The 26028-nt window shown below is 36.5% G+C and overlaps 1 protein-coding gene across 8 annotated transcripts in view; it reads right to left on the bottom strand.

Moving 5' to 3' along the window:
• Positions 1–321: 321 nt before the first annotated feature.
• ZNF438 (zinc finger protein 438) overlaps positions 322–26028 on the bottom strand; it is a 50437-nt gene continuing 24730 nt past the window's right edge. For 3 of the 8 annotated variants that reach the window (XM_057432859.1, XM_057432858.1, XM_057432857.1), the window contains 3 exons: positions 19610–19666; positions 2722–4585; positions 322–1069 (listed from right to left, as the gene is read on the bottom strand). In XM_057432859.1, coding sequence (XP_057288842.1) covers positions 457–1069; positions 2722–4585; positions 19610–19637 — 2505 coding nt within the window. In that variant the 5' untranslated portion in view covers positions 19638–19666 and the 3' untranslated portion in view covers positions 322–456. Of the gene's footprint in view, positions 1070–2721; positions 4586–8947; positions 9053–16107; positions 16308–19609; positions 19667–21013; positions 21035–25184; positions 25208–26028 lie in introns of those variants that run through there. The other 5 variants (XM_057432854.1, XM_057432856.1, XM_057432855.1 and 2 more) reach the window with 5 other exon arrangements.

Here is a 26028-nt window from a genome sequence, read left to right on the forward strand (position 1 = left end):
CACATTCAAATGATCCAGAGAATTGCATGGAAATATTCACATATTTACCATAAAATCTGGAAGCACAGAAATTGCACTTCCAGTCTGATTTGTCATTTCATTCAAGACTGAGATTACTTTATATAAACTGATTTATTTCTGTGTGCATAGTATAATTTAACTGGAAAATATTTTTTCCTTGATGTTAACCATTAGTACCTACTATGAGCTGCTGCTAAGTTCCTTAACCAAGAATTTTAAGTACAGTGCTTCACAAAAGGCTTGCAGTTACCCATCGGGAATGATCCTGGATAAATACATTTTTGATTTAACAAAATAAAGGTTAAAATCCCAACAAACCCACCAAACAAACCTCTGAAGTGATACATCTCTTGAATTAGTTTAGCAACACATCAAGAAACAGTCAACAGTTCGGTAAGGCAGTTGATGTTTTCCTTAGCATTGTAGAATTGAGCTTCAGTATCCACCACTGTTAGAAAGTTCAATAATTCCTTGTTTTGATAACAAACTAAAAATTGCCCATAAAGTGGAAGGGTCTTCACAGTTATGATGACTCTGCCAATGATTACAAAGATCCTCTTTTCTTCCAAATAACTGTTTGCATAAAATGCAGTTATAGCTCACTTTAGAAGAGATTTCTGCTTTTCTGCTAGGTGTACCAAAACCTACATTTTGCATCTCCTTGGCTGCTTCACCACTTCCTGACTGAGTCAGTTCACTTTTAGATGATACATCAACATTATTTTGATGGTGCAAGTAGATCTGTCTTTTCAGTTTTGGAAAAGTATAAACATCCTCCTCATGGGCACTGCATTTTGCTAAATGTCTTCTCTCATTGTGCTGTTTCCAGAAGTGGGTTGCATGTTTAATCAGTTCCCCCTTCACTCCTCTATTTCCTTGCAAACCCCCTTCCTTTACTCTTCCCTGGATCTCTTGTCCATGAGAGCACAGTAAGTGAAACTTCATTTCACCAAAAGACTGCGCAATAAACTGGCATCGACCACATCTGACCTGTAATTTCACTTCTCCTGGGTTATGGAATAAGTCCTCAAAATTGCATTTATTTCCCCTGTTAAAAAAAAAAAAGGAAATATGAGCTATTTCAGTATTAGCTATGCACAGAACAGGGATGGCAATGTCTGTCTTCGTAAGTTCCAAGAAGAGATGACATTCATAAAACATTCATTTAATTAAAACCAGGCACTGTGCTATAGCAATTAAATTATTTTGAGAAGAAAAAAAGGAGAAATAATGTAATAATAAGGGTGATTAGGAAAACACTGAAACCAAATGTTATTCAACACTGCTGAGTTTAAGAATAGTCTCCAAAATTAGCCTTGGTATAAATAATCTTTTAGCAACACCAAGATTTTAATAAAAGGTTAAAAATGCTTTTTAAAGTTCCTGATTTAGCGAGGTCAATGCAAATACTTCTAATTCTGAGCTAGAAAAATGAAAATAAGTATTACCTGTAGCGTACTGCTAAGAGATCTAACGTGTTTACACTGCGTGATCTAAGGTCAGCTTAAGGCAAAACCACATACTCCACCTCCTACTTCAAGATGGAAATAATGAAACTTGAAAGCTGCTTTTTTTTTTTTTTCTTCCTAAAAGTCTGTAACACTTTAGTTTAAAAAGTCTGGTTTTAAAACTTTAAATACCTAACTTACAACTGGACAGCCCCTCTCACTGATTTAGGACAACTATGCGGTACGAAGGAAGCAGCTACACACAGAGCTAGTAAATCCCTGGTTTAAGCTAAGCTAATCAAATTAAGATCTCCACAGAAACCAACTCACAATGTCTATGAAAAGGACCACATTATACTGTGTGTTTCTACATATTAGACAGATTATCCAACGAGATAAGTAAACTGAATGATTCATTGTACAATGCTAGTAAGGCTGTAAGAAAAGCACTAGTATTTTGTAGGTTCAATACCTGAAAAATTGCTGATGCCCCACAAAGTGGAGCTATGCAAAGCAAAATGTCTAAAACTGAATGGTAGTGTCATAGTGAGGTATCAGGTTGAAGCCCTGAGCTTAATAAGGCATACCTTCATGAAAGTAAATGCACAATGGAACAAACAAAGAAGCCAACATTTACATTGTGTGAAGAAATTTCACCTCAAAATCGTAAGGCAGAGATAAATGTTCTATTCATCTTAATATGGTAAATGTTAACTTTTCTACTTGGCTAAGTGATTGATAAAGCAGCAGTAATAAGCACAGAGCACAGGTTAGTTCACAGCATTCCAGAGAAGGAAATGGGATAATGTATTTAATATGATAAACAAACTACAAGATAATACTGAAATATGAATTGCTTTTCACTTGTTGCACTTGGTTCTCTCATCTTCTGGGGAAAACCCCAAAACTGGTAGGACACAGAAGAGAGCATAGATAAACAGAAAAAGTGTTAGCTATGAGAAATCAACTGATCAAAATAGCTCAACTGGCAGTATATTGCATAGTACTAGAATATATGCAAAATTACTTTGGTTATTCAAGAGTCAGTAATACTTTATAGTCAATAAATCAGCTAAAATATACCAGATGGTCTAATGGATTGAATAGATTTCGTAACAAAATATTTAAACCTTTAGGAATCTCACTGACTGGAGGAAAAAAGCGACAGTTTTCATAAGGGTGATATTTATGAATCTCGACTGGCAACTTGAAATCCTGTTTTCATTCACATTTAATTAGTGAAAATACTCACCTCTCTGTTGCTTCTTCCGCCTCTTTTATATTTGTGTCTCTCTTCTTCAAAGCATCTTGCAGCTGTTGCTCACTAGTAGAGGGCTCTGTGCTGATAACAACCCTGTGGACTTCTCTGAGGTGTCCAAAATACACTTTTGCATGGCCAAAAACTTTAGCACAGAATTCACAGCACACGAGCTTTTGGGGTTTGCCTTCATTGTGATGAAGTTTCATATGCGTGCTCAGGCTTCCAGAATGAATATACGCTTTGCGGCAAATTCGACAGCTGTAGGGCCGTTTGTTTGTGTGGGTGTTCATATGGTCCTGAAGATGGTGTTTAAACTGGAAGATGTGGTTACAAACATGACATTTATGCAACTGCTTAGGTACGTCTGAACATGCATTTCTACTTAAATCACTTGATTTAGCTGATGTAGCATCACTATGCTTATAACTTGTATGTTTTTTGGGAAGTGATCTATTTAAAAAAGTTCCTTGGTCTAAGCGGTCAGGAGATGGTGTCTCTACTGTTGCTGCAGAAGTCAGAGGTGCAAAAGTCTGCACAACTAACACTGGTTTTGGTCTAATACTACGGTATTTTTTCACTGCCTCTGCTTTTTTGCCATCAGGTGGCTGAAGATCAACTTTCGCCCTCTCTCTTCCTTCTTTAAACTTATTAATGATGCATTTCCTTCGCTTGGTCTGAAAAGCCAACAGATCATCTGGGGCTCTTCTTTTCCTGCCTCTTCTTTTAGAGGCTGCACTGTTCTTTTTTTTAAGACTGTCAATATCCACTTTATTGGATGGAGAGAAGGTACGTTCTCGAATGGTTTGTTTGGGGACTTGTGTAAATGACACAGCTAACCGCTTATCAGATGCTTTAGCAGGAACATGAAAGGTTTTTGCCAAAGCTGGTGTCTTTTCACATTCAGAACTTGGTGAAGGACCAGATGCATCTGTAACATTAGTATTCTCCTTAGATTTACAGAACACTGAATTTTTTACCCTTGAGTAAGGCAAAATAGGAAGTTTTCCTTTTGGTGCTGATGGAGTCATCTGTATTGTACTGCCAAAAAATGCTGGTGACAGGACAGCAACAGAATTTGCGGAATTTGTGGGTTTTTCCTTTAGTTTCTCAGATGTTATGAATGACTCTCTTGTGGTTTCAGATGCTCTCTTCACAGAGCGTAGACTTGTTTTCTTGGGATTAATTGTACTTGCCAGCTTGGATAGAGAGTCTTTAACTACAGATGGTCCAGAAACATTACTATTGGCACTTTCAGGTTTGTTCTCTAAAAGAGATCCAGATTCCACACAATTGCTTTTATTTACTAATGTGGCAACGGTAATTTCAGCTGAGTCACGGTCTGTTAGCATTGCTTGCTCAGTTGAATCTGAACTAGAATGAGTTTCAGGACAGTCTTCACTTAAAGCAGTCACGAGGGAAGCCTGTGATGAGATCGATGCTTTGGTAGGAACCTTGTTATGTGCACCCAAACCAGAAATCTGTGCCATTTTTTTGTCACTCAGCATTTTATTTCTTACAGATTGGTACCTAGGGATAGGCAGCTTTGGGTTTTTAGAAGGGCCCACATTTGACTGCTGGACTTGCTGTGTTAGGCCAGGGGCAACGTATGGCAAGGCCAACAAGGAGAAAGTTCCCTCATGACCAGGCACCTGCATAAGAGCATAGTTTTGAGTTGGTACCACCAGTGGTTTAGAACCTGCAACTGAAATTGGTGGCTTTTGATCAGGCGAAGATGACTGAAGACAAGAAACCACTGAAGATGTTAAAATTTTTGGTACCAGTTTTGGAGCAATGGTCCTAAACTGATTTTTCTTCTGAAAACTTCGTATTATATCTGAAGGGGATTTGTGTTTATCTGTAATAACAACATAAGAAAGATGCAATATAATACAGTATTTCTTTTAAAAAAAAATACAGTATTGAAAATAAAACTACTTACAACAGATACTATTATACACAAATTTATTAAAAATAATTAGGTATTTAAATGACCACTAAATTAAGTTTAGAATTACACATGTTTCATGGACAAGAATATTCCCTGAAGCAATGTGCTTGAATACAGATATGCAAAAAAACCCCTCTTAATCTCATCTTAAATGAATGCTTCATTTAGTTTAGAAACTACATGGCATTTCAGAACAAATGCACTTAAAAGCCTCTTCTGCCCTGGAAAAGCTGACTAGCACGTTGGAAATATTCAGCTGGAAGGACAGGATTGAAATCCTATGATGCAGAACTTTTCTGAACACCCGTTCTGATTGTATCTCTCAACCAAAGTCAATGCTATCTTTTAGAGTTTCTGCAGAATTTAGAATTTGTGGGTTTTATCAGCAACAGACCAAAGCTTACCTGATAGAAGTGTTAAAAAAAATTACTGATATAAAACTTGCAAATAGTGTAATGAGAGAAGACGCACCACTGTTAAATACTCAATCACACACGTTGCCTATGTGCCTTTAATACACAGGACTACTGTAGTTAAGTTATTCAAATATTTTCTCGAAAGATGCAATTTATCAAGGTTTTATCACGGTTCCTTCTTATTTCTGCTTGTATTGGTTAGTGTTGCAAACATTTTTAGTAAAGAAGAATGTGTGGATAATTAAATAAATATAAGGAAAAAGGTAAAATGTGGAAGATAATCTGCACTGAGCAGCAGAGATGTATGCTGACCTTTTCAGGCACTCCATACAATAGGATTTGCTGTATAGCTCATTGTACCACTACCATTTCATATAACAGCCCCATTCAACTACTGGTGCTTCCAGTACTTAAAAAAATGGGATAGGTTTCCTGTGGGGAGGAAAAAAAAAAAAAAAAAAAATTCCCAGCAATCTCAACCACAGAAAATTCAACTACAAAGATCCTAAGCAGGAAGGCAATTTGGGAAGGCAACAATGTAAGAAAAATTTATCTAGAGAGGAATCACGTTTGAATAGAACATGTAATAGTAAATGCTGGGACCTTCAAATATTGCAGTAAGATAATTCCATAGGGATTTTTCCATTCCTTACTATTTTAAAGCCTGGTATTACAAATGCCATACATGGTTATGGACTTATAGAGGTAAGTGTGATTTATTACCAATGCTGGAAAGTCCAGTAAGTTTATCTTAATCCTGGATGTTCTTCTCACACGTGACACACTTAGCAAAGTACACTGTAAGTTACAGATCCATCAAATTTCATGACCAAAACTTCTGGACTGATATATGCACATACTCATGGTATGCACATGTGCAGTAAATCCACTGCCTTCAGGACATGCCAGTTTCACTGAGCAATCACATGTAAATTGTTTGGTTCATACATAGTTAGTCTGATGCTTCTCAAAACCCTTTGACCTACACAAGGTTAGAGAGTAATAACTATGCAGGGAATAAACCTTTGATCCATTTATTGCCATCTGTAGCATCAAACATGAAGTCTATTATGCACCTTCTTGATCCTCCAATTAAGTGAAACTACTGGGCACAACCATAACTTTCTTTCTGCTCAATGTCTGTAGAGATGTCCAGAATTTCTAGATACTCTGTGTGGACTGGACTACTAGATAAGGAAATTTTGTGTAGACTGGACTACTATATACGGAAATCCTGCACAAACAGAGAGATCCCTGGGGTAAGTCCAGACCTACAGAGTTTGTGCAACCTGGAAAAAGCAGAAACATCCTAAATTTAAAGTTCTGTTTCCCTACAGTCCTTTTTACTCTCCGAAAGCAAAAAGCATATACTATTTCTCATTTAAGAACTTAATTTTTGACAATCTACAACCACCAAATACATAGAAACCTTTATGTTTTCAACTACAAAAATTGCTAGTAATACTCAGATTATTTTTTGTTTCCTGCCGGATATCCTCTTGCTGCTGCTTTTAATTTGCATAAACTTTTTAGGAAAACCAGCACTTCAGCAGACTGCTACCTGTGCTACTTTACACTTCAAGTTATAAGGCGCCTGCTCTCTACTAATGGCAACAAATTATTTGAGTTCAGGAAGAGACCGAAGTTTTGCTCCAGACACACTACCCTTACAAAAATGTAGAAATGGCAGCTAATGCACCACAAAAGAAAGGTTAATTTGAGGGTAGAAGGCAGTATTTGTAGAAATTACACTTGACACTACCTTTAAAAGTAAGCATATGCTTCCCAAATATGCTGACTTGCCTACTGCAAAATTAGGCAATAAAATCACTTCTCTTTAACGAAAGAATCTCCACATATTTTCTCAGCATTCCACAAGAAAGTATCCTTCTAGAAGCCAAGACCTTCATAAATATCAACCACAAAATGCTCTTTGAAACAAGGTCCATTTAGACCAATATTCTTCTTATGCAGTTAACACAATACTAAGCATTGATAGAACTGCTTGAGAAGGGATTTTTACACAAACGCTCTTATTCCAGCAAGCGCAATTTTATCATAAATACATCTTCCAGGCAAGCTATGTTTGGAATCAGCCTTCAGTGAAGCTTTTTTTTTTCCTTGCCCCACCCCAATTTTATATTAGAATCTAGTGCAGAAATATTCATTGCAGTGCTTCTGGTAAGCAACAGATACTCAACTCTAATTCCCTCTCATCCAACACAGCTGCTGTAGTTAAGCAGCTTAGCCAGTGTCTAAATATAGAGACAGGCTAGATGCAGACTAGCTGTCTGACGATCCTCCACACTCAGTTAAAGTTTTGCTTATGGACTGGAAAAGCTAATTGGAAGAACTGGTGGAAGATTATGTAGCATCTTGCATGAAGAAAAAGCAGTCAGTCAATTCACAGACTGGAGGTCCTGCTGACCCTACCCAGAACGTGCAAGTATCATCAGTGACCCAAACTATTTTTTCCATTTATACTTGGCAAAAAGCTCCAACAATTTCCTTTGCACACAGAGATTGTTCCAGTAATTTCTGTTCACCACCCTGGCACTGAATGACTCGACTACGTTCTGGCTCTCTGGCTACAATAAGACCATTTGGAAACTTAATATGCACTTCTAGGGACATTCCGCTTCTATTCCACACTTTCTGCCAAACTATTTCTGATTCAAAAGACTCATTCTGACTTGTCAGTTGTGACCTGAGGAAAAGCCTTCAATGCTTTTGGAATGAAGTCTTCCATCTAAGAAAGGGAATTTTCAGTTAAGGTAGGTTCTGCAATGGCATTTTTGAGGATGGCCCTTTGTTTTAGACAACTTTCTTTCTACACATCAGTCTACAGGTTCTTCACTAGAAGCCAAAAATTTTTACACTTCCTCTAAAATTTTTATTAACAATAATGAAGTTAACAAAACCTTAGATTTAATACCTAAATGATGTGATGCCCATTTTTAACTTTCATGTTCTAAGTCTTTCAAATAGGCATAGAACTGGGGCAACAGGTAGACACTTTAATTAAGCACAACGTTAAATCAAATGCAGTTCAATTCATATACTTTAAAAGTCTCTGTTAAAACATTAAGGGTTACCATGCTAGCACCTGCAATATCAAACCACTGAGAAACTTGCAGGATGTCATAAGCTCTTGTCTCACCCATTCTAAATAACCTTAAAATTGTATAGGACCGGATAGTGATACACAAATTAAAAAAAAAATGAACAACAATGCATCAAAGTCTTTGACAATAGCCATGCTGGGAAGAATCCTCTGGAGGAAACAAAGTCTTCCACAGGGCTCCTCTTCATTCATGGTTCCCCTTCCTTCCCAAGTTATTCACTTCTGGTCTACTCCAATCTGTCCTGCCTTCTCTTTGTACCTCCTTCAGTTTGTTCTCTATGTAATGCATGTAACATTGCTAACTCAGACACTGTAGAAAACTTGAGAAGAAATTTAATTTTCCCCACTAATCTGGTCTATTTTGAATATTAGAATAAACCACTAATACACCAGAAACTACTGCGTAATAATGTTAATTTTTTTTTAATAATCCTTTTAGGACCACTTCACTTGCATAAGAATGTATTTAAATTGTTATGACTGGAGAAGTGACAGAAAATAACACAAACACAAAAAAGGATTATCTTATTTTGAAGGGAAATGCAGAACACATATGAAAAAGAATAATGAAATATTTTATTCAATGGGTGTTTGTTGTCTTTTGCTGAATGTGAAAAGAAGAATATCTTTTCTATGGGAAAGAAGAAAATGCACAACTTTCTACCAGATTTTTTTCTGTCAATGATAGTTAATTATTCATTTTGCCAAATCTCCATACACACTAAATACCTGTGGATACTGTCTTTCCAGCACAAGTTTCTTGTTTTTGCTGACCCAGCATACTTTGTTGGACACAATGTTTCACTGCAGGATTAGCATGCAAAAAAACACCACCTGCAAAAGTGCTTCAATCAGTTATAAATAGATCTCAGGACAAAAAACCACCCCAAACCACCCCCAAACCCAATGAAAAACAGAAAAAGACAGTATAAAATGACAACATAAAACATTAACTTCCAGTTAATGCATTAAGAAAGCTACTGCAACTTGCTTTTTGCCATTTTTCTTGCCTCAAAAAATATTTTAAATCTAACCTGTTACATGCCAAATGCAAGGTGATAGCTTAAGAATTGAGTAATGCTGGTTAATGTGGTAAACAGATGGGATGCTTTAGCTTCAATGTCATGTAAGACAGTCAACTGCACCAAAAAAAGAGCTCAGAAAAATGAAGATTCAGTAGCTTTAGTAAGGTTTTTAACCAGGGGGGCTAAATAATATACTACTTTTCACTTCCTGTAATTCCACATAAAACACTGGAACCGCAGATATTCTTGAAAATAGAGTATCTTCCTTCTCTATTCAAAATCGGGATTGCCACATACCTATGCAAAGTACAGCTGGTAGTAAAACTTACAAATCAGGAGTGCCAAACTCTGTATATTACAACAATTGATTTCCAAATGTTTCTATTTGTGCCTAATAATAACTGTTTGGGTGGAATGTCCTGGTCTGGCTGTTTGCCCCAGATAATCTTCTAAAATCAATTTCAACAGAAAATGCCAGCCATACCCAGGTATAAAAAAAAAAAAAAAAAAAGAAAAAACAAGAAAAGAAAAGAAAAGAATCCAGTATGTGTGCCTTAGACAAAGACCTTGATATTCAACACAGCAATGTCTCTTTTGTCTGTGAAAAGCCGCCCAAATTTGGCAAAGTTGTAAGCTATTGGCATGTGTTCAATAGATACTTTAAGCAGCTAATTCTTCCAGTGCTTGCGATCTATTGAATGTGCTCCTGCTTCAGGCTGGGCTGGATTTTTCCTAAAACTACAGCTTAGGACCAAACACCCACATTGGAACAAGGAAATGGCCTCTCCTAACTGCTAGGCTGACAGCATGGAAGAGGATATTAGGATTTACACAGGGCAAACGGGAAAAGGACAAGAGAACCAGAAATGAGACTTGGAAAGAGTTTAGGCCACAGAGTCAGGACATGGGAATGAAACACAGACTTTAGATGGGTAACAAACATTACTATTAAATGTATAAGAAGAAGCATTTAAACCACATGCATAACCTTGTGTCTTGCTTTTCACCACATGCATAACTTTGTATCTTGCATTTCTTACTTTTTAGTACTTTTTTTTTTTGAAGAATAATATGTTTACATGAGTCCTTTTGTGCGATTTAAAATTGATTAGAAAAATCACAGAATCATAGAATAGTTAGGGTTGGAAATGGACCTTAAGATCATCTAGTTCCACCCCTCCTGCTATGGGCAGGGACACCTCACACTAAACCGTGCCACCCAAGGCTCTGTCCAACCTGGCCTTGAACACTGCCAGGGATGGAGCATTCACAACCTCCCTGGGCAACCCATTCCAGTGCCTCACCACCCTTACAGTAAAGAACTTCCTCCTTACATCCAATCTAAACTTCCCCTGTTTAAGTTTTAACCCGTTACCCCTTGTCCTGTCACTACAGTCCCTAATGAAGACTCCCTCTCCAGCACCCTTATAGGCCCCCTTTCAGACACTGGAAGGCTGCTATGAGGTCTCCATGCAGCCTTCTCCAGGATGAACAACCCCAACTTTCTTAGCCTGTTTTCACACAGGAGGTGCTCCAGTCCCCTGATCGTCCTCGTGGCCCTCCTCTGGACTTGTTCCAACAGTTCCATGTTCTTTTTATGTTGAGGACACCAGAACTGCACACAATACTCCAGGTGAGGTCTCACAAGAGCAGAGTAGAGGGGCAGGATCACTTCCTTTGACCTGCTGGTCACGCTCCTTTTGATGCAGCCCAGGATACGGCTGGCTTTCTGGGCTGCAAGCGCACACTGCCAGCTCATGTTAAGTTTCTCGTTGACCAACACCACCAAGTCCTTCTTATATTCTTCTTATATTGCAACAAACAATATAAGTACTCTAATGTAAGACTGGAAAATCATAGGGCATCATTCACAAAAACACAGTGTATAAATACACTTTGAAAACATGCTCTGGTATACCACAGGAGGACAAAATTAAAATAGTTTACTAAAATTGTAAAGGGGAATATTAGACTTTTTAAAGCTACATATAATTAATTCTGATTTGAGCATCAATGTGATTTGCTAGTTGTGCAATAAGCATTTTATCATTTAGAAAAGTCTTCTTTGAAGTCCATGCAAGTTTATTTTATGAGATTAAGATTACAGTGCATTTCAAGAAATTCTGTGAGCAGTGGGAGGCTTCCTGAATTCCTTGAATATTCTCCAAAAGACTTTTCTTAGCAGAAGAAAGCATTAAAACAGCAAAGTTATACAATTAAAATGGTGGGGGTTTATATTAACTGGACTCTATTAAAGCAGATGTTCAAACTTCAAATTTCTAGCAACATTTTTCAGTGTGGGAATAAGTTAAAACTATTTTTTGGCATAAACAGTCATTTTGGAGATATAACTCAAACAGTAATCCAAGATCATGGGCACACAGTTCATATTTAGGGAAGTTCTTCAGTTTCCGGTCTAATTCAGTCTTTTTTTCTCCCCTGAAACATCTTTATTGCACTATGAACCATATAGAGACATATGCCAAAGTTTATAGAGATCTACTTTTCAGAAAATTCATATCTAACACAACTTATATTAAAAAAAATATGTATATAAAAAAGAACAATCTCTATTGTTAAGTAATTCCACTTTCTCAATTTCCAGAATTGCTTTTCTCTGTTGTTTGAGAGTATACATACGAGCTGCTTCATTATCATGCTGCCATTGATGTTGACTTCTGTAAGGCCTTTGACATTGTCCCGCACAACATCCTTCTCTCTAAACTGGATACAGATTTGATAGATGGGCTGTTCGGTGGGTAAGGAATTGACTGACTTATTGCAACCAGACAGTAGTGGTAAACAGCTTAATATCCAGATGGAAGTCAGTGACAAGTAGTGTCCCTCAGGGGTCCCTACTGGTACCACTACTGTTTAGTATCTTCATCAATGACACAGACGGTGGGACTGAGTGCACCCTTAGCTAATTTGCAGATGACACCAAGCTGAGTGGTGCAGTAGACACACCTGAGGGACAGGATGCCATCCAGAGGGACCTGAACAAGTTTAAGAAGTGGGCCTGTATGAACATCAACAAGGCCAAGTGCAAGGTCCTACACGTGGCTGGGGCAGCCCTTGATATCAAACAGGCTAGGGGGACAAAGGGATTGAGAGCAGCCCTGCAGAGAAGGACCTGGGGGTACTGGTGGATGAACACCTCGACATGAGCCAACAATGTGCACCCAACAGTCCAGAAAGCCAACTGTATTCTGAACTGCATCAAAAGAAGGGAGGGAGGTGATTCTGCTGGTCAAAGAAGGTGATTCTGCCCCTCTACTCTGCTCTGCTGAGACCTCATCTGGAGCACTGCACAAAGTTCTGGAGTCCTCAGTACAACAAAGACATGGACCTGTTGGAGTGAGTCCAGACGAAGGCCACAAAAATAATCAGAGGGCTGGAGCACCTCTTCTATGAAAACAAGCTGAGGGTGTTGGGCTTGTTCAGCCTGCAGAGCAGGCTCCAGGGAGACCTTAATACTTTCAAAACTTAAGGGCCTTTCAATACTTAAAGGGGGCCTATAAGAAAAATGTGGGCAGACTTTTTAGCAAGGCCTGTAGCAATAGGTCAAGGCATAATGGTTTTAAACTCAAGTGAGGGTAGATTTGGACTAGATTTAAGGAAGAATTTTTTTATAATGTGGGTTGTGAAGCACTGGCACAGGTTGCTCAGAGAGGTGGAAGATGTCCTATCCCTGGAAACTTTCAAAGCCAAGCTGGATGTGGTTCTGAGCAATCTGATCTAGTTGAAGATATTCCTGCTCATTGCAGAAAGGGTTGAACTAGATGACCTTTGAAGGTCCCTTCCAACACAAACCATTCTATGATTCTAATTAAGGTTTGTTTCTGCAATTAAGGCTTCTTTTTGCCAATACAATCTCACCAGCATCTTGGCTCTAGTGACTCTGTTCTCAGAGAAAAGTGTAACATAAAACAATACCTATGCAAAAGCTGATCAAAAGTTAACGAATCAAGAAATCAATGCATTTTGATACTATATTATCAGCATTAGACCACAATAATAATCTAAGACATCATTTTGGATTTCTCACAGATTTAGATTTCACATACCACTATATTTTCCCAACACAAGTAACTTTTAAAATATGTATGAAATCCTGTTTCTATGGATAATAAATTAACAACAGCTTTGAGGTAACCTGAGTTTTTATATCAAATCTATTAGCCACATGTGGGTAAATCAATATTCAAAAGCAACATCTTACATAAAATATGGGCAACCAAGGCTTAATACAACCTCCTATAAAGAGAAGCCATTTTTGTGCTACTGTATAGAGGAAAAAAGTCTTGGAAGTCTTACCTAAAATTCAGCACATATATCTATATGAGAGATAAGAAGAACATATATATGGAAGAGATTTTTAAACACTCTTCTGCAATGAATTTAAAATCTATTTATTAGCAGACCCACCTGTTCTCTTAACACCTCTCATGTGGTGTTCTGAACTTTAAAAGCTTCCCATTTTTTGAAGGCACGGCCTTTCAAGTTATGAGTTACTCATTTATATTAATGGTAACGTAATAAATTTTAAGCAGATCAAAATATTTTCACATCAAGCAATGAAAACTGACATAAAGAGAGCGACACATAAAGCATCTGTAATTTTTAATAACTTTTTTCACCTTTACAGTTGAAGAAATCACACAGATTTATGGCATGAAGAGAACTTAGGAATAAGGTTTATGCAGCTAAATCTTTGGGCTCAAGGTGCTGCTTGGCCTCTGCAACCACACAAATCACTACTGAAGATGAAAACACTGGTTCCTGTGTAAGCACGGAACTTCTGTCTGAGAGAGACTGTTAGATGCATCATCAAGGCCTGTGTTTCAGCTTCTATATGCCTCTACCAGCTTCAGCAATCAACCAAATCAATCAAATTTCAGGTGGGCATTATCTAGAAATGCTGCTGCTACAACAGGACTCAACTGAGTAGAATGAAAACTATTTTGGTATCACTACAAATCCAGTGGTTTATCTTTGTTGGTTTTGCCCAGTCACTCTGTTCCATAGAGGGTACCATCCCTGGAGATTTGTGAAGTGAGGCTTCAGTGCCACAGCCACTTGGCGGAACAAATTGTTTAGAAAGTAGCTGATGGGAGGTGATGGAAGCACTGGCCATAAACTCATAATTCATAAACCTTCAATGGCATTACAGATACAAATTAGGTACTTTGGAAGGTGGGGATAAACAAAAAATTCAAAGAAAAGGTTGCAATCAGAATTTTAAAAATGATTTTCTGGGAAAACAGCCAGTTGAAATTTCTTCTAGCAAGCTTCAAGTAAGATATGGACCTAAACAGTAATTCATTCACTGAAAAGTCAGTATCAATGTAAAGTCCTTTTTAAAAGGCCCATCAAGATCAAGTCAACCTGGACAAAATCATGATATGCCTAATATATGTGGGAATTAATATACTTTTTTTCCTTAAGTGCAGGAAACAATAATTATCAAGTCTGCTACAAAAACGAAGGCAGAATTCCTCAGAAACTATGCAGCACAAAAAGGTCAAGTAGAAACATTTTATGAAAAAATAATGAAATATTTTCTGACTAGACTCTTGCTCCCCCTTCAAACAAGCTAAGAATAGAATCTATCTTTGTCTTACTCCGAGTTTAACCCTCCTTCCTGCCCTCTGTGGGACAGCAAACATTCACGTCTGATTGCAGTAAGGCAACTATGCCTCTTGCAAAATTTATTTTTTCAAATACTGATGCGCAAACAGAGCACAACAGAAGATCAAGCTTGTTATTCCTTTTATAAAGTATCACATTTTGGGAAAATTAAAGCACTTCCTTAGAAGAGAGCCTGTGTGCAGGAGAAAACAGTTAATTCACCCCTTTGGCTCAATAGAGCAAATATATTTCACTGAAGGCATTAAAAGCATCTGTATGGTAACTTCTGTGCTACAAACCTCAGAGAGTGTTCCCTCATTAAAGATGAACAGAGGATCAGAAGATTGTCAGTCTTGGCCTGGCCTGTTCTGAATCTTCCAGTATGAACTATACACAGGGTTTATCATTCCTCAAAGAAAGGGCCAGAACACAGAACAGATTGTTAACTTGGATGACAGTTGGAAAGTATTTTCCATAGGACTTTGTAAATAGCTCATTTTCTTTAAAAATTACCTAAGTGATCTAACTTTTGAACAGGGAAACTCTATCCAGGCATTTTATCTGCTCTAGGTGTCCCCCCTTTTTGTTCTTCATGACCCAAATTTCTTCAGAAAAAGACTTTACAGTTCTAGTTGAGATATGCCAAACATCACCACCTGTAATCAATTCCACTACGGAGTAAAACAAAAATAAAGATTAGACGATCTCCTCAGTACTTCAACTAGATACGTATATTTTTTCAAAGACAGACACAGCTCTGTATAGCATAGGAAAACTAAAGCATCTCCAGAAAGGCTACAGTCCTCACTAGGAAGATATTAGTCTTCAGAACATACAAAACTATTACCTGCTGCTGAACCTGAATACAGCTAGATCTTTCTGGCAGCAGGACGTAGCAGAAAACAATTTAAATTACAGTATCTGAATGGTTTTCCTCCCCCTATGCATAATTGCAATTATTTGCAATGCTTATTGGCATTGCTAAGCACACCCATACTAGCCACTGTCTTGTTTAAAGGCAGCACCAGTTCTCAAAAGAAGGTACTGGATGTGCTGTAAAGGAATTGTTTGAATACATCGCTGCTAAGTGATAATATATCACTAAACACTTGTAAAGGGTGCCAGCATGCGAGGGAATGAAAACAGGAATGCAGTCAACAGGAATGTAGGCCAAAGATGATATCCTTAACTTGCCATGTGCTGAACTATCAGTACATTTCTAATTAAACTCACGTGTATCTGGCTGTGCGGGCAGACAAAGGAGCCCCTGAGTGCAGAGTCCAGCAGGGGGAGTCGGGCGGCCGTCACCGTTGCCTCTGGCCACCACCGGAGCCAGGCAAGCCTTGCTGGGGCCGGGAAGGCTGCACAGGGCACTTTCTGTTCCTTCATGTAAGTGCCAGCTCAGTTTAGATCTGCCACTCACGTCAATTACCCTACAGTAATTTTCAAACAACAGAAAAGCTAAACTATTTGTCTAATAACTTTGGAATGCTAAATACAGTTTCTATTGAAAAATCCCCAAAGTCACGAAATCTTCTACAGCACCACGCACAGCCTTTAGAGTTATGTTATTATTCAAAATTATTCTAATTTTGCCAACTTTTCAGTCAATTCAATGTTTTGTATGAACTTGAGAACAGACTGAAGCAAAGCAGTTGAAACTTCCTGTTAAAAGTAATCACTTTTATTTAACTAGTTAGTATCTTCTGTAGCTGCAGTACAATTTTTGTATGAGAGAGTTAAAAATAAAAAAAAAACAAACCTTCATAGATTTTGTGTTAATCTAGCTAATGTCAAAAAACCCACATGCATGTTACTAAAAACATCAGTATTTATAACAGATGTCCTTCTCTTGGTAGACATCTGAAAATGAAGCACTGTTACCAACATATTTTCCTATCCCAAGCAATACCCTGAAATCTTTGTCAAACTTTCTCACTTTCATCATTGCTCAGCTCATCACACAAACCATCTGCATAAACAAAGATGTAAGCATCTGCTGTATGGCAAATGGTCTCAAGGGCAGATGTTTTTATCCTTGCATTCATGTCACTGGCTTGGATACATTATTTGAACAGATGTACACAATCTGAAAGTGTCGTGTCCCACAGCAAAATGTCTCCAACTGCTTTCTATCAAAGTACATAAATGCTATTTGCACCTGCATTTATGTTAATGATATAAAGGCAGCAGGGGTTCCAGCAAAGTGAGAGCTGATTCTAAGAAACACATTTACACAGCTAATGAAGTTTGAGATCTCCCAGCACCAAATGACCCTACTAACATGGACACAAAATGTACTAAACTATACAATGACTTTTTAAAAACTACATGATTTTGTAAAAAAAAATAAAATAAATACACTCAAAACCATGATTTCAGGCTGTGAGCTACTTTTCCAATGTATATTTTAAAGACAAAAAGGTATTAAATAAATTCCTGGGTAAACCAGGACAGCCTTGTATTTTGCATAATAACTGTATAAGATGCATAATTCTTTCATGTTAGAGTGACTTAACAAAAACGTTTTATAAATCTGACAATGCCAAAGTGTTTCAGTTCTTTAAGGCATGCTGATATTTTATGTCATCATGGAGCACTGTAAAAACACCTGCACACTTGCTCAATAACAAATATTAGCATGAATGTGAATAACAAGATATAATGCTTCAATAACTTCATAATTCCTAAAAAAAAGTTAAAATCTTGGAAATTAAATATTTATCATTATTCAGAAAAGTACATCTGTTTGAACATGGAGTTACATTGTTCAATTGCTTGTTGTGCAAATGATAATCAGCTTTCTTATAAACTATTTTAAATTGAGAAAAATACAGATGCCCTGAAGCAGTACACATCATATTACAGAACTCCTGCTATTACATGACAAATGGTAGAAAGTGATGGGTTTATGCTGTCACTCAAAGAACCTGCACTAACCTTAATCTCCATACTTAACTGAAAAATAACAAGCATTTTTGAAGTACAGAAAGACAGGAAAAATGGTATACTGAATGTAACTGATGGATAGGGTCTACTTCCAATACCATTTATTTTCAAACCTTTTATCTGTAAGAAATGTACCAATGTTATAGTTGTACATAAATCTTTATAAATTGCTAACAGCATCAACATTTTTGAAGGGCCATAACACATTTACGTAAGAAAAGTGATGCGTGATATAAGGATAAAAAAGAGTGACAGTAAAAGAATACAAAAACAAATATACTGAGACTAGTATGACTAAGACTAGACCATGACTTCACACTGATACAGCTCCTGGCCAGGATCTGGGTATGATTTCTAACATGAACCCTCACCTTCAAAGCTTACGACATGGCTCCTATAATTCACTGTGGTGCAAGCTGATAACAGGATACTGACTGGAATGGATTTTTGTTTAGGAAAAAAAAATAAGTAAAAAAAAAAGTCTCAAAAGTGAATGATTAATCAGTTTCAAGTTTGGAAACAGCTTCACAGTCTATATTCTCCTCTTGCTATTCAGAATTACTTCAACGCAAAGATAACTCGTTCCATTCAACTATAACTGTGGTCAAATTCCTGTTATTTAAAGGAAGAATTAAATTAAGGCTTTTAAGTATTGAAATTAAGTATTTCACTCTTAAGTATATGGATGAAGAACACACTGCATGGTAGATAGCTTTACACAACAGTAAGTACCGTCTCTCTTGAAAGAATAGTCCCATTAGACACAGAACTCGTCAACTAAGATCGATTTGCATGACATCCTTCTGGAATAGCTTCCTCAGAATAATTACAGTATCATTAAAATACTCAGTCTTCACAAAACAGGTAAAGTATAAACTTAAACGACAGCAAAAGCTCAAGGCTTCAAGTTAAGTAATATATAGTACTTTTCTTAATTAACATAAGTATTAACAATGGAAATTTAACTGACAACCTGCATTGGTTCTGAAAGGTCCATTAGTGCTTATGTCATATCCATCAAACGTTCACTCACATTTAAGAAATATCATTAAAAATGACATTCAAGTTCAAAATCATACTTAAACATTAGCATTGTGACACAGATCAAAAGGGAAAGGAAATTAAAGTTATGGCTACACATTTAGAGGCTTGGGAACACACAGCTGAAGCACAGATATCCTTATTAATAGCAGAGGGAAAAATCCAAGACACCAACCCTACTGAAAAAATAAATTACCAAAAAATGATGTTTGAAGAAACAAAACATAGAAGAAATACAGTTAAGCACAAATAATGTTAGTAAGGGTAGGAATGATTGAGAAATGGCACTTAAAATCTAAAAATCTAAGTTTATATTTAGAAAACATTTTCTTGTTTGTGCTAGTCCTGTAGCACAACTTGCAAATAGATATGACCCCAAATTATATGGGGGTCAAATATGACAACGATTTTCAAATGTATGAGATGAAAAAAACTGCAATAAACCCTGAACACTTAATTCTACTGAATCAAGCAAAAAGTAGATGAATATATTTCAAGCTTCGACTACAGTTTGTAAGAGTAATTAGCAATGTCCTACAGAAGAAAACAATTTTAGCTATTGTAATCATTTAAAGTGATAAATTCTGCAGTATAATGGCTTTTTAAAAAACACATATTAGGGTAGAATAGCAGACAGGAGTTATACAGTGACTTATTAATGATGATGACATTTCTTCCACGCTTTGAATCACAAGCATCTAATTTCTAAAAAAAAAAAAAAATAAATAGGAAATATATACTATACCTGCAGAAAAAGTTAAAGGATTCTGCATTATGCCCTTCAAAAGTTACGACAAAGTTCCTGGAAAGAAGAAATACAGATACTTAGAAGCTGATAATTTTTCAGAAACAAACAAAAAGAATAGGAAAATGGCAATAGTTTTCAAAAACTGTATTCCAGAAAGGATCCCAGTATGCCCATACCTCATGCGAAAACACCACCAGAGTTTTAAACCAAGTGTTTCTCTGGATCACACATACCCTTATACGCACTCTCTGTATTTCAACAGTGGGTACAACTAACTTAGGCTTCTTATAATTGAAAACCCCTTTTAAAGAAAGAAAAGGGGGCACGTCGTGAATTCCAGTGTGACAATGCATTCTGAAGAATCACAGCCAACGTAGGCTTAAACAATCATTTTTCTTCAAACATCTGACTGCATGGATCCCATATAACTGACTGACAAGCAGAATCTTCCATGGATGCTACAATTAATATATTAGCTTGCATTTGTGAAGCAAACATTACACTGCCACCTCTCCTGAATTTAACCACTAAATTTGATACATAATGTTTGACATAAAATAGCATTACATCAAGTAAACCACCCAGTAACTTAACAGCTGGCTATTTCTTCCCAGTGTGGTCAGTGTCGCACAAGCTTCCATCAAGTGACATTCTAAAGTCAAGTAAAAAAACCCTAGTATTATACAAAGACAGTATAATATTGTGTTGTTATCCGCTGAGAGATTTTCTTTAACGTAAAATGGTCTAGCTTTTGGAATGGCTGTGGAATAGTCTGGTTCATGTTAGAAATCAGGGTATAAAACTCTCTCTCTTGTGATGCAGCTGGAGGCTTTGGGAAGGTAACCAGCAAGTATATTGACCTACACAAATTGAACTTTAACTGTTTCAGGGTTTACTTGGATCTAGGCTTTCATACCAGTGCATATCTATAACACTTCCCATGAGCAGAGGAGTTGTGTGGATGTGAAGTTTGCTTACTTTCCTGGCTAATCTAACAGCAAGTAGAATCTTACATAAAGAACATTCCAGACATGCACTCAAGAGCTCCCTTCTGAGCACATGAAGTACCAACAGATTGGTTTGGGGTATATACAAAAATAGTTAGGACAAATTCTGATGCAATTACTAAACACAAAAGGAAGTCTTGAATATGTTTCTTTATTGTCATGCAATTGACTTTCAAAAAGCAGGGGTGGGGTTCCAGGAAGGAGATGGTTCTGTGGGCAGCAGTAAAGTATGAAAGAGGCAAAACCAATTCCATTTCCAGGAAGTTCAATACTAAAGCATAAAGGAAAATTAACTGTGTCTGCCGTGACGAGACCTCACACACAGCAAACAGGTGAGGCTCTTTGGTACACATATCTCTTGTGCTGAGCCATATGTAATAAGAAGCTCGTGTACCTAAACCATCACCTCCTGGTAGAGGTTTGCCAATGCGTAACAGCAGATCCCAGGCTGCCTCAAAGAGCCTCTGTCCGTGGTACTTAAGCAGTCAACATCTCATCTGTCAGACCCAGTACACAAACGTATGTCAGCTCATCTAGGGGTAGTTTTACATCGTGGTAACATACAGACAACTCTACTAAACTGCAAGAATGAGCAGATTACACTGATGTAAGTTTAGACTGTACAGCTGCCTATACCTACTCTCAGTGGATTTTTTTTTTTTTTTTATTTTGACTATAAATCTGGCTTGGCATGACTACTACCCATAAAAACCATGACATTAAAAAAAGAGCCAAATTAAAATTATTACATAAAATTAATCAAAATTATTAAACAAATTTTGTACCTGTTTTAAGCTCTTACGTATAGAACAAATTTTAGGTTGGACACCATTAATAATCCAGGATGTCCCTTTTTTTATTTTTATTGAATACTGAGGAGGCAAACATTCTTACAGTCTTTCTTCGTTATATTTGAGTCCAGTACTGGTTCTTTCCAAATACAGAAGATATGTGGCATCATTATCAATTTTTCTCTGGGAGCCTATCCCAATGATGACATTTTTAAAATTCTGTATAATCTGTCAATCTGTTTTCCTCAGTTTGTAACTCTATCATAGGACAAAAAATAAAATCATTCAAGTCACAGTACTTCAGAACTCAAAATAGTTCTGTCTAAATCTGCTGCTGACTGCTCAAAAATGAAATCTGTTAGAAAAAAAAAGTGGAGTTAGAATTAAAAAGTAAAAATTACCTTAATGCCACAAAATAAGGTCTGTCATGCCTATACTACTCCTTATGTTACTGCAGAATGAAAAGATAAATGAATTTTCAACCAGAAGAAGCAAAAATATCAATAAATGGGAAAAAAGCCTACACTGTAAATTGGTCTTTAACAATCAAAGGAAGCAGAGCATATATACGTAATAATTTAAAAGCAATTTTCACAGAAAGATACCCACAGGTCTTTTACATGAAATTGGTGTCCTGAGAGACAGACTGAGTATCAGGTGAACCCAATTAACCTAATTTGATGCTTATGCATACCAAGACATTTATTTCAGACGTTACACAAAATCCTTTAGGATACTACACAGAAAACGATAAATAGGCTGTAAAGGTTATGACATTAATTTTACTGTCATTCTCATGCTTTAAGCAGACATCAAAACTAAAAATCTCATCCTCTGGGAATGAAGAACTATCTGAAAGTAATTACAGTACTTATTATCATAACAGTATTAAACTAAACCACTATGACCCTAACTGAATTTATTTTTGGTATCTTTTGTTAAAAGAACAAAGCTTCTCAATGATGACTACACCTTCTAATGCAGTGAACATTAGTTCTGGTACTGGAAGAAAGCATTAAATCAAATCTTGTAATTTTATATTAAGCTTAATTATGAATTTTAATTTAAAACTAGGCAGGTAAAGAAGTGTCAGTCAAATATTATTACATAATTTCATTTCAGAAAGAAAACATTCATATTAGAGAAAAACTGAATACTTAGTACAGTTTATAAAAGACATTCTAACAGAGGCCCACAAAATGTCCATTTATATTTCAAAGCAATTTTATTCACTTCCTTTTTCACACCTGTTCTTTCACATACTGTGCCATCTTGTAAGTGACAGTGCCATGCAAACATTATTTCCCAAAAATTTAGAAACTTCTCAATGGAAACCAAGTCCCCAGAAAGCATGAATGAATCATATCAGCATAACTTTCAGGAAAGTTAGCAAAATCTGTTGCTATTTAAAGGCTGAGTCAGACTTGAAAGATTAAAACATTGGAGCTACACAAGAATCCTGAGGAAAGTAAAACTGACAGACATAAAGACTGTGTAATGTAACACACAAAAGCATTTGCTCAAGCAAGTACATTTGCCAAAAGCTTGAAGTGCTTGGCTACTTTATAAAATCAAGCACAAGGCATTAAGGCAATTTCTTTAAAAATAAAGAACTCTCCAAAACCCTTAAGCGCAATCACCAAGCAATAGCTGATACGCATTTCTGAAAACCTGCAGAACTATTCTGCATATCCCTATCCAAATCTTCAGTCACAGAAATCTGATTTATTCTCATACAAATTTTTCTATTTTAAATCATATTTTAACACTAGGACTTCATCCTACATCAGCAGATCCTCACAGATCTATATCCGAAGAGACATGTATGTAGCCACAAACAACAGCTTTCTCACAAGAGAAATTACATACTGCTTCTGTTTCCATACTTAGGTAATTAATCAGGGAGAAATGTGTGTCAGTGGCAGAATTCTTTTGGCTGTGCCCATTAGGTGACTTTAGCAGACAGCCAAAAAGAAACAGAAGCCCCACTGCAACTGGTCCCTTTTCCCAGTACAAACACAGCAGAACCTAAAACCCAGGCTATTTTTAAATTTTTGGTCATCCTATGAGGTGGACCAGTCTGAGTGCATTTCCTGAACTCAAAGCCTTACACTGCACTGAATGCCACAGTGGTAATCCTGGACAAAAATTCTTCCCTTCATACTTTGTTAGGTGAAGATAGAATGGTTGGCTGGCATGCCTACACCATGCCCATCTGTCAGAGTGGAACTGTGCCTACATGACAGGTTCTATGCTGCTTTCAGTAACATGTTGCTGATAATAACAGCTTATGTATGAAACAACACAGGGCAACTTCAACGTCTGGCTTAAAATAAAAAGCAAATGCAAAGTATTTATTTTTCTTGAGGAGATAAATCCTTTGAAATAAACTTCTGAGGTTCTTCAATTGTCTGAATAAATACAGTGTATACACTGCAAGAAATGAAGATGTTCCATGCATTTTTTACTATTGCTGACAGCTAAGCATACGGTCTCAGTAATTCTTATTTTAGAACTATAACTATCTCCAAGACAACAAATTGAAGGACCTGCAAAAGAATTTATAAAAGCTAAGTTTCTCAAAAGGACACCTGGCAGAAGAGAAAGCTAAAGAAAAAGCAACACTGATTCTTTATTTCATGAAATCTATGTGTATTAAATAAATTGCAGTTGAACAGATTTTATGACAGCAAATAACTCCAACTATTTTCCATTTGAGAAAACAACTCCATTCTGAAAAACTGAAAAAGAAGAGCAAGTAGCAGCACAGTTGCTGTTATGCCTAACATTAGACGATTCACAGAATGTCAAAAAATAACTTTTTTTTTTTCAACTTTCCAATTTAAAATGATAGATTGTCATTTTATGTTTTCCTTAGTAAATATCTTCGTAGTAGTGCTGCTTTGAATGCTGTGAACTGGAGTCCTTTATAAGTTCCACATCTCTATACACATCTTTGCTATTATTCTGTATTAAAAGGTCATAGCTTCTGACTTTAAAACACAGTCTTAGATCTTACTGTTGTGAAAGTAACTGTGAAATGATGAATGAATACAGATCGCTATATTTTTTTCTTCATTCTCAGAGCCACTGGAAACAATAGTTCTGGAAAATGCAAACTACTAATTTTATTTTTGTAAGCTATTACATGAAATCTCTGCCGTCAATAGTTCTTCTATTTTAAACTCAAATTAATTCATTTAAAAAAACTCAATCAAACCAACCAAAACAAAACAAAAAACAAACCAAGGCACAGAAACATCTAGTATGCTTATTTGGCAACGGCTAGTCTAGAATTTACTTTAAAATTCAAACTCCACAACTCCTTCTACTCCTGTTCTGCACTCTCCGCCATGTTATCATGGTCCTAAACTAAACATTAATTTATTGCTTGTGTAAAAACTGCTAAGAAATTTTGCCGGGATTCTCAACAATGCAGTTTCATAAAACAGAATATCTACATATCTTACAATTCTGCCAGCAATATGCAATGTCATTCACAGTGGAACTGAAGTACACCATTATGGCTTTCAATTTGCAATACCTGATTAAACTGTGAGACTTTCTGACTTTGTTGTTGTTCATAATTAATGATTGTTTCAGTCTGTTAAAGACAGAATACATAATTTATCCTTCACTATGTATCTGCTGCAGTACATTAGCTTTCTTCTCAGATAAACAATATCACAAATACTAATCAGCGATTTCATTGCACTTACAATCAAACTTCATAGCATTCGACAAACATCTGCAATTGTGTACATGGCTACTCACATCACCATTCAGGTTGGCAGGGACTGCTCTAGGCCATCCCATCCAACTTCCCTACCTAAAGCAGGGTCAACACTGGGATTAGGTCAACACTGGAAAACCTCCAACTTCAAAAACTGCCTTTCAGCAATCAAATTCTATTTGCCACTTGACAACAACAGCCTGAAAAATCACAATAACATTGGGTCAATGCACAAAGGACAGATTGTTCCAGCAACTCCTGTTGCAACGCTTTTGCCACACTTCAGAATTAGCTAAAAATGTACTCAAAAAACCCTTCACATATTTCGTGCTACATTGAAGGATTAAAGAGAATTTGACTAAGCAACAGAGAACAAAGATATTTTATAACAAATTTCCACATATACTTTTTATTTACTTGCTCTTACACTACAGATAAACACGTTATTTCGAAGAGTACAATAAGTTAACGTACACCAGAGGTACCAACCAAAATAATTAAAGATGACTAAAGGAAAGACCAAGAAAACCACATTATCTGGACATTACTTGCTTTTTTCCATTTCCCTCAACTTTTACATTTGATGAATAAGTTATTACTAATAGTCCAATGACAATTTTCCACTGAAAATGAAGTTTTGAGATTCTGTCAATTATCAGTTTAGGCTACAGAAACAACCAGTCAGGATTGCAATGCTGAAAGGAGAGCAAGTGTTCTGTTTTCTTAATTTGGTAGTCCTAACATATTTTAGAGATATTTGATACCTTAGAACTTACACATGGTCAAAACATATTTGAATGTCTCAGGTAACAGACCCCTAAAAATTCCATTAATAATTTAAGGATTAAGACTAGCGCATGACATATTCACCTGCACAATCTGACT

This window comes from Pezoporus wallicus, unplaced genomic scaffold (assembly GCF_028554395.1).
Source record: "Pezoporus wallicus isolate ANWC-B61680 ecotype Strahan unplaced genomic scaffold, APGP_CSIRO_Pwel_v1 scaffold_2584, whole genome shotgun sequence".
Taxonomy (NCBI): domain Eukaryota; kingdom Metazoa; phylum Chordata; class Aves; order Psittaciformes; family Psittacidae; genus Pezoporus; species Pezoporus wallicus.